Below are 10,057 nucleotides of genomic sequence, written 5' to 3' on the forward strand. Positions count from 1 at the left end.
GAACTTAGGATAAAAACTATTTTTTGGTGAGGCAATGTTACCAAGGGTTTGTTCTGTACATGGCACTGACGTACGCAAATCTCCGCCCCTAATATGCAAAACTGTTAAAGTAGCGTGCCAGTTCTCAGTCACCATAAACAAACGAGAGGAGTGTAGTAGGTGGCTGATTACATTAGGGTTAATACAGTGTGTTAAACATTGACTAAACAATACTTTTGACTTTTATGTAATATAAACATTTGTATTCAACAGTGTATTATACGGGCGTGGTAAGTGAACTTTTTTATAAACTATCCAGCTAGTGTTGCTAGACCTATGCTGTTATAATTTGTTCTTAACACGGTCAGATAAGCACAGGATTGCTATGCTTACTAGTTAGCTATCACAGCTAACCAGCTAGAACTTATTCTGCAGCAAGTTGGCTAACTAGCTAGCTAGCTTTTGCTTAGAAACTACTAGCTTCTCTGGTAGCTAGCCAAGATAGCTTAGCCATATAGCTATAATAGCTAGCTAATTAGCTAACAAACTAACTGAGTAGTACAAATGCTAGTCTAAACAGACACTTGTGCTAAATTTAGGTCTGCACTCTTTGTTAGTTAGCTAAGATAGCATGATTTAGCTAGCACAGCTAACGCTAGCAATGCGAGCTCTTTTCAATAATATGTAAATAGCAGAAACGTTTCGTACGCAACAGAATTCCTGTAGGTAGCAACGGAATTTAACGTTGGTAGCTAATTTAGCCAGTCAGTTAGCTAGTTAGCTTTAAGAGAAAACTTGTTATCCAGCTACATAGCTAAAATGAGCTGTTCCATTTTATTAAGCTTTGAAGATGTAAACACACTACAAAGTAGCTAGCAGGCTAAATTGCTTAGTCAGCCAGTGGTTTAGCTAGCTAGCTCACAGACATATTCACATTAGCTATGTACTGTGTAAGCGTGTCAAGCAACGCTTAACCACTACAGGTGAGCTGCCGGCGTCCAGCCGACATAGTTGAATTTAGCTAAAAAGGCCTATTCGTAAATGTCATGAAATGCCACTGGGTAGCTAGAAAATCGAGACGACCGTGTTTTGAGCTGCAGGTTTCGCAATGTTTTTGCACTGTTGCAGTCACGTGCGCTCCGGAGTTGAAAGAAGCTGTGGAATTCATAAATAGCCACAACAAAGCCGCCTCAGTACCGTGACCGTGAACTATGAAGCCCTTATCCCCTTATCTGGAAGTTTGAATGGAAACTTGGATAAAAACAAAATGATTGAATATATTTGTTTCTAAGAGACTCAACAGTCTTATTTTGTCGGGAACCGTGATGTTGTGATTGACAATATTTTTTAAGTTCCTTTCTGTGTGTGTGAGAAGGATGGTAGCGGTTGTTTTTATTGATTGTTTATTCATTGATCACTTTCAGTGATGGATTGTTAAGTAATGAAAAGTCATGTTGTGACCATGACCGTGCAACTTAAGAGGTGTTATGAAATGACCTGCAATGGCATGAACATTCAGTAAACAGGCCCCTACTGTGAAATTGTCACATAGACCAAATTACATTAAAATGTTATATCAGATCGTTAAGATATTCAAATTCACTTGCATATTTAAATACTTCCTCAACGATTCTTCTGTATCTTCAGCACAAGATGAGTCTCTGCATTTTTCAATTAATGAACAACCCTTTTCCTCATTTTCCCTTCTTATATAGGAAGCTCTGTGGCATCAGCTCAAATTAAATATTTGGAATGGAGGAACTACATATCCATTGCCAGAACTGTGTGAGCAGAAGATGTATGGCAAGGCCAAGGACTGGTGTTTCTTGCGACCTCATGAGCTGTCCTCTTGTGTGTGGGGCAGTTTTCCACTCATGTAAAGTGCTTGAACATCGTTTGCTGTGTCCATATGAAAGAGTGCCTTGCCTGAATCGTGGATTTGGATGCCCATTTTCGATTGCAAGAAACAAAATGGCACAGCACCTGGGAATATGCCCAGCCAGTGTCGTGTGCTGCACCATGGAGTGGAACCGATGGCCAGTGAGCTATGCTGATCGTAAGTCCTACGAGAACTTGAGCAAGGAAGTACACGATGTAGAACAACTAGATATGGCATTGGCCCTACAAGATCAGCGTATGCTGCTTGAGTCTCTCAAAGTAACAACCACTGTGACAAAAACTGTAGATGAAGAAAATGAAAAGATGAACTGTGGCATGCCAGAAGCAGAAATGACAAATGCACTCATTGAAATGGATGGGGAGTCATACAATGAGCTTTACAAGGCTTCAGTAGAAACCAGCAGAAGCTTAGCAGCTGCTTTGGACATTCTCAGCAGTGCTAACAAAGGTATTGACCTAATCATGCAAAACCTTGGTAGTGTGAAGGTTGATGAAAATGGAACTTGTAACAGTGGTCTAAATGGAGATTGTTGTTCAAAAGAATGTAAGAATGTGGTAATAAATCAAAGTGACACAGACTCAGAATGTGAGCTGGGGGCTGTAGGTGGAGCAGACTGTCCTATTCCAGCATACTTTGAAGAAGATAGTGAGTGGATAGAGCAAAGTAAACTTGATCTTTCTTCAGATGAAGAGGAGGAAATAAACAATGCAATGAAGACTGATGGACAGCTCATTTGTAATGGATTTAAAGATATAGAGGATGATCTCAATAAAGTCAGACTCGAAATGCATGTGGAGAGAGCCAGTGGCTCCTCAGACCTTAAACCAGCGATTCCTTACCATTCCATGCCTATTGTAGCACAGGAGCCAGAAATGGCCCGCCCACCCCAGTTAGCCCTGCCTCTCCCCATCCCTCTACCTGATTTGGTACAGAACAATGTTTTGCAGCAACTTCCTGTCGAAATTGAGGACCGGTGGTTGGAGCGTAAGTTGCAGCACCTTCAGGTGCTCAGGGGTATGAGTGTGTTTACAATTAATGGCCGGAAGACTCTGCTGTCCAATCCTTACTTGTTCCGGGCTAAAATGGAGGACAAGGCAGTGGATACATCTGACCTTGAGGTTACAGATGACCCAATAGGCCTCCACGGCATCGATCTCATCACAGCCGCTTTGCTCTTCTGTCTTGGGGATTCGCCAGGGGGCAGAGGCATTTCAGACAGCCGCTTTGTGGACGGTTATCGCATTGACTTTGGCACGCAGACATTTTCCTTTCCCTCTGCTATACTAGCCACCCGAACCATGGTGGGCGACATCGCCTCTGCTTCTGCCTGTGACCATGCCAGTCCACAGCTGTCCAACCCCAGCCCCTTCCATACCCTCAGACTGGACCTGGTGCTGGAGTGTGTGGCCCGCTACCAGACCAAGCAGCGCTCCATGTTCACATTTGTTTGTGGGCAGCTGTTTCGCAGGGACGAGTTCTCCTCTCATTTTAAGAACGTTCATGGGGACATACATGCCGGGCTTAATGGCTGGATGGAGCAAAGGTGTCCTCTTGCATTCTATGGCTGCACCTACTCACAGAGAAGGTTCTGCCCCTCAGTGCAGGGCTCTAGAATCATCCATGATAGCTACCTGGGCTCATTTGGTGTGCAGTCTGACTTGGCTGCATGTCAAGGTGAGCACCTATATCGGACCATCTGTCAATATGGCTCCCACTGTGATCACCTTAGCAGTTTGCCCTTTGAACTACTGCAGCATGTGGCCAGCTTCTTGGATGGTTTTAGTCTGTGCCAGTTGTCTCGAGTATCTCGCACCATGAGGGATGTTTGTGCTAGTCTGCTGCAATCACGTGGGATGGTGGTCCTGCTCTGGGCTAAGATGAGATGTAGTGATGGATCCTCCTCTTGGCAGATTCAAGACAAGGCAAGATATGTTTATGTGAAAAAATTACCTGATAATATTTTAGACAGGAATTTGCAAATACCCTTAGCTGTAGATTTGTGTCCTAAATTAATAAACTTATGTTCCTCTGTGTTTGGCTTTTAGGTATGGAGATTTAGCACGGCCTTTGGAACAGTGAATGAATGGAAGTTTGCCAACATTTCCAGCATGGCTGACCACCTAAAGGAGTGCAAGTTCAACATGGTGGCTCGTCGTGAAGAGGCCATCCCTCTGCCTTGTATGTGTTATGCAAGAGAGCTTACCAAAGAGGGCCGTTCGCTGCGCTCGCTGCTGCAGCCAGTGTTATAGGCTGAACTCAAGAGCAAAGAAATATGCTGCCCTAACACTTCCAGTCTCACAGACAAGTGTGATGTCAATTAACAAAGATGTCCTGTTTCTCATTTTTGTTTTTATTTTTTTTTTAATACTGTGCAGTTTAGGGTTAAACAAATACATCCTCGACATAACACACTTGACCTATTGGCATGTTTTTAACTAATAAAAACATGCCTAGTTTGTTATAAATATTTCATATTCTTTTGCACAGACACAAATAGTATGTCTTGATGAAGCATCATTGTTTGAAGGCATGTTCCCATAAGTCAGAAACTGCAAAGTCAAGTGGTGATGACCAAACACGAGGAGGCACTTTGCATGTCATTCTTGTATGAATGTCAAATTAAGTCGCCATTTGACTTCAGATTTTTGTCTCTTAATTTTGTGCGACTGCAGTTGGTCATAATGTGCAGTTTTCACTTGCATCAGTTAAACATGCAGTTTTAATTTTTGTAGCACTTTGAACAGTTGAAGTTTACTTTTCACAGCTGATGGGTACTTACTTCATTTAAAGCTGAAATGTCTTGATCTGACTCCACTCTCATTTTTTATTGTTGTTTTAAAATGAGCACTAATTATGCTACTCAGCTCTTTAAAGTTGTTGTTTAGCTTTCTTATATGTACTTCAATGCATTTGAATCCTTTGCTGTTTCAAAACTCCACATCTATACTCCTGTTTTGTCTTGAGCCATTAATGAAAGCCTGCTGGACAGGTCTAGGACTCCAGCTATCAAAAAATGGCTAATTTGTTGGACAATTCATTTCATACAGTTTTCTGCGGCTGTGTCTATCACATTTCCAAGTGTATCTCTTGTGCCTCTCAGGGTTCTAAAGATGAAAGACTGGACACTACTGTCTACAAAATGAAAGTTGATGTGAACTCATTGTACTTAAGTAGTCAATGTCAGTGTCACAGACAAGGAGACAAGAAAGGGGTTACAGCTACTGAAACATTCAGTATTGTTGTTACCATCATTGTTGAATGTTGAAATTGCTGTTCTGAAATGTTTATCTATTTTGATTCTGGGGAAACTTGTTTTATCTGCCTAAGGCATTTGAAAAGCATAACATCATAAAAGACACCCTGAATTAAAGTTCCACATTTATAAACTAATTTATATCTAGTGTGCAGAGTTCATGTGTAATTTCACATGGAATTGCATGTTGCATAAATTTTTATTTCTAGTTTAGAAAAACGATGAATTTTCTTCTCATGCAAATTGTAAAGTTTTGGATATTGAATTTCTTTTTGGTTAAAAACAAATTGGTCTTTTTCAGTTTTATACCAGAGAATGATTTAAGATTTAGCCTTAACATGTTGTGATAAACACCAGCAAATTGGCTGTACTGTTGTGATGCTGGAGACTTTACACAATAGTCTTTTACCCTTAAAGAGTTGTATGTATTGTGGATTGCATCTTGATAACATTTATTTAATAAATGACACTGAAATCCAAATGTTCTAGATTCAGGCTCCTTGCAGTTTTTGAACAGAATATAATTTGAGAGAACAAACACATGCAGTTAGGGAAATTGTCATTAAAATTAATGACAGAATAATTAATGTCAGAAAGATACAGAAACTGCATCTTTAAATATGTCTATATGTAAGTAACAGCTACATTATTCCTGTGGGAAGTTGCTTGAAGTAAGCATGTAATTATGTAATAACCCAACAATGGCAGTGCCATTTTTAAAACATAAGTGCCTTCCTATCCCTGTCTCCTCTTTACTCCACTTGATGTCTGGGGATGCGTTGATCCAGATTCATGTGATTCAAATTAAGGTTTCAGTTCAGATTAAAAGAGAGTCCACAGCTTTTACATGGGTGCACCAGAGGTGCTTACAACTTTTACCACAAGATGTTTGTGATGCATTTATCCTCCAAATCATACTCATTTGATTTTACTTTTCAGCCAGTTAGTAGGCTTAAATAATGCAGGACTGGGTGGGAAAACACTTTTCCCATGAGCCATGGTATTTCAGAACTGGTGTTTGGACTCATGCAATAATCAGAAATGTTCTATATATGCAAAGCAGGGTTCAAGTTGTAGCAGTTTTAGCCACATTTGCCACTTGTGTAAATATCATCCCCACCCCATCGGATAATTTTGAATATAACGTGTCCTTGATTGCAAATTCCTTAAAAGAAAGGAATGTATTTTAAGTCTAAGCCTAATCATGTTGCTAAATAATTGCAAACATAAGTCTGAAAAACGTACCCAAAAATTCCTCAAGGGGCTTAGGGCGATTATATATTAAATGGTGTTAAGACCAAATAGTAAGTGTTGACTCTTAATATTTTAATATTAAGATTTGGAGTCATCTTAACTTGGAGAGTGCCAAAGGGATAAAAGACAAAAAAAGTGAAATGTCCTGATACATCTTCTGGACAGACTTAATGGACAGGGTATTAATTGTGAGCATTACAGGTGAATCTCACTAAAATTATTTCTTGGAGCCTGGTGTCTCAGAAAAGGTTCCAGTCCCTTGAGCAAAAAGCTACACTGAATTAAAGTCTTAAGTTCACCTAGAAGAAGCAAGGAGCCTTCATTTGTTTGGTTTACAAACATTCAGTATGCCTGTTCCACATAGATTCCATTCAAGCATTGGTATGAGGATTGTGATGACTCATTTGCCACATGCCATTCTTTTTTATAGGCTGTCTCTGATAAACTACTGTTTTTCACTTTCACCATCACCCAAATAAAACAAACTTCCTCAAACAGGCTGTGCCAAGCCTTTAATGTGGCACTGCCTAACAGCCTTTACCCAGTAAGTGATGAGGGTTACTTAAATATTGATCTCAATATAGCAAACATTTAAAACTGCATTTTCCTGCTGATCCAGCTGATTCTAGTGAATACTTTGTACACTTTCTAAACATTGTATGGTGATCACAAATTTTTTCTACATGCTTTCACTGTCTTTCTGACTTTCTGTGGAAATCCACAGGTCACAATCATATCTGCTTTTCTAACAAGGGGTCACATCATGTTAGGTTTAGATTTCACATTTCTTCTTTCAGTAGCACCTCACACAGATGCTGCTAAAGCGTAACTCTACCATTAATTACAGTGTAACACACCAAGTAATAATGCCTGACGATACACAGATACTGTGTAGTTACAAAATGGATGATAAAAATATATGCACATAGAGTAATTGCAAAGTGAGTATAGAATATGGAACTGTTACTCATCTGAACATTATATAAGTAATCACTCTCTCCAGAACAAGCATGAAAAGACCAGCAGAAATCAACCCTATGGTAATTCATAAAAGCATACGAATAATTTATGATTGATCTTCAGTTCATAAGTTCACTAACGAAATCTGCCAACCGTAAACAGAAAAGAAAGCTGTGCATTTAAATCAGCTTTAATCACAAAGCAGCATAAAACTCTGGAGTTGTAACCTGTGACCTGTATCAAGTTACATATTTTTGTATAAAATTCAGACACAAGCAAGGACTGGCAACCTCTTTAAGAGAACATAAATGTAATATAAAGAGGCAGTAATTTAACATTTCAGCTGTTTTATGAAAAGGAGGGGGAAAAAAAAACAAATGCAGAGTTGGAGTTTTCTTTAATCTATCACTCTTGCTTCAAAATCAAGTTCAATGTAGTGTTAGAACTCTGGGGTGCATGTTCCAGATCATCTTTGATCTTGATATCATACACTACAAAAAAGCCATGCTAAGGAATTAAATCTTAAGCATCTGGTAAATCACAGAATTAGAATGGTGTATAAAGTGCTGGTTCTCTAAAACAACATTGTCACTCATTTGAATGCATAAAAGCCAGACAGAAGTCACAGCCCCTGAGCATAAAAAATACTTTTCAGTAATATTGAAATCTGTTTACATTTAGGTGCTATGAGGAATCAAACGGTGCGTAAAATTGGTAACCACAAAAGTGATTTCAATTAAATATCATTGAAGTCAGGACAGACTAACCGCAAAACCTATTGATAGTAGGATATATGGTATACCAAAATGGTTTAATGAGAGTCCTTAAAATCGCAAATCTCAAATCCTTGCAAAGCTAGTATTTATCAGCCTGCTGCAGCAATGAATGGTTTCCAAAACTAACATTAAATTATCATGATAATTAAACTGTAAAATATGTACATTTACTCTATTCTATGTAAACGATCTCAGCTATGGCCTCAAAAAAAATAAATAAATAAAAAATCACTGAATAAACCAGCATCCCTGTTTCATTTGGTACTGTTTCCAATTGTGGAAATCAGTAGATTTTGTAACTGGCATATCTTGGAAGAGTCTTGAGCACACCTGCCAGACAACAACTATTTTTAATTACCCAGAGTGATAATCTAATTTATGCCAATGGAAAATAATAATAATAAAAAAATGTATATTAAAAAAATAAGATATGTAGTATGTATGGTCATTTAATTAATTCAAATGTATTTTAGCAGTAACATTTTTTAATTCTTAATTTAATAATAGGTGTCCCATCACCACAGTGGCTTAGAGTTGAGGGCTGATTGAGGATGTTTGTGCATATGGAGATAGCAGAATTATAGTATGACATGAAAATATATGACAAGATATGACATTTATTCCTGTAAAACAATAATGAAACCATTATTCTTTTCTTGCAAAAACGAAGTCACTTCTTGGCTTTTTTACCAAAATGTATTATTGATCATGTCCTTAAGATGATGAACACAGAAAATAATTGGCCATCCAAAACATCCTTTTTACATTCAAGGTTTGCAAGCAAGTATGAGAAACCTGCATTTATCAGCTACTCAAAACACCTTGTAAGAGCCTATAACCCATTTGTTGACATGCATAATTTGTGCTAGCTATCCTCTAGCCCTTTATCAATGGTACACTTCTGTCCATAGGGCCAATGTTGGATGAATATTTTCGGGTGGTAGACCAAGCCAGAAGTGACACTAACATGCGCAAAAACCAGAGAAACACTGCTGTGCCTAAAAAACTATACCAACTCAACACCCACAGCCATATTACTATTACTATTATGCTTCTATCATACTGTCCATGCCAACAGATGGTCTGTAACTGTATACTTATAGAATACATATATAAAACGGGTATACCCAATACAGAGGATAGAGACATGCAATAGAAGAAACTGCCTTTAGTGTAGGTTTAATGAAAATTCATTATCTGCAAAAACCCCGTGTCATATTTTAAATGTAGCAGGTGGTATATGATTTGTTTGTAGGCTCAGATTGTCACACAAAATCAGACGTTTGATATAGGCCAAAATGATTACCTCTATTTATAGTACATCCGTGGTACCTCCCACACCAGACATAGGTGCAGTTATGTATGCATATCAAAGGCCTACACAGAGCTTCTGGATATCAAAGGTCTAAATATTGATTCTGAATAGTTATGATCACGATTTTGTTACTGTTCTAAACCCAGACCATTTGTTCTACTGCTGGGTGTCTTGCCAAGAGTGTCTCATGTCTCACTGTCTCTCTCTCTCGCTGTCTCTTAGTATTTAAAGAGTATTCTGCATGCTCTGTCATTTATAGCCTATTAAAACTTCATCATGTTATTTAAGTCTCAAAAATCTCACAGCAATCTTATTTGCATATTGTCAGTGTCTCCTCAAAACTGAAGTTTCAATCACTAATGTTAACTACAGCTTAATGTCAATGCCTTCACTTAATGCACTGCCATACTAATAACTGACTGCTTATCACTTGGATGTGTTAAGGGACTCGGAGTAGGTTTTCATAAGGTACAGGTACACGAAGAACCAACCCAACAAGGACAATATCAGATAATATAAAGGGAATAGGAAATTGAATCAGAAAATGAATGAAAGGGCATATATTTTCCTTGAAGTCTGAACAGAAAAAAACTGCATCATGTGATCACACAGAACCAAAT

The 10,057-nt window shown here is 38.4% G+C and overlaps 1 protein-coding gene across 1 annotated transcript; it reads left to right on the forward strand.

The window, feature by feature from the left end:
* Positions 1-110: 110 nt before the first annotated feature.
* Positions 111-5,613, forward strand: fbxo30a (F-box protein 30a). The gene is made up of 3 exons (XM_027011210.3): positions 111-269; positions 1,695-3,801; positions 3,925-5,613. The coding sequence occupies exons 2-3, from the start codon at positions 1,732-1,734 to the stop codon at positions 4,126-4,128; spliced, it is 2,274 nt and encodes a 757-aa protein (XP_026867011.2). The 5' UTR covers positions 111-269; positions 1,695-1,731; the 3' UTR covers positions 4,129-5,613.
* Positions 5,614-10,057: the final 4,444 nt, after the last annotated feature.

This window comes from Electrophorus electricus, chromosome 10, assembly GCF_041902795.1.
Source record: "Electrophorus electricus isolate QZ-2024a chromosome 10, ASM4190279v1, whole genome shotgun sequence".
Lineage (NCBI taxonomy): Eukaryota > Metazoa > Chordata > Actinopteri > Gymnotiformes > Gymnotidae > Electrophorus > Electrophorus electricus.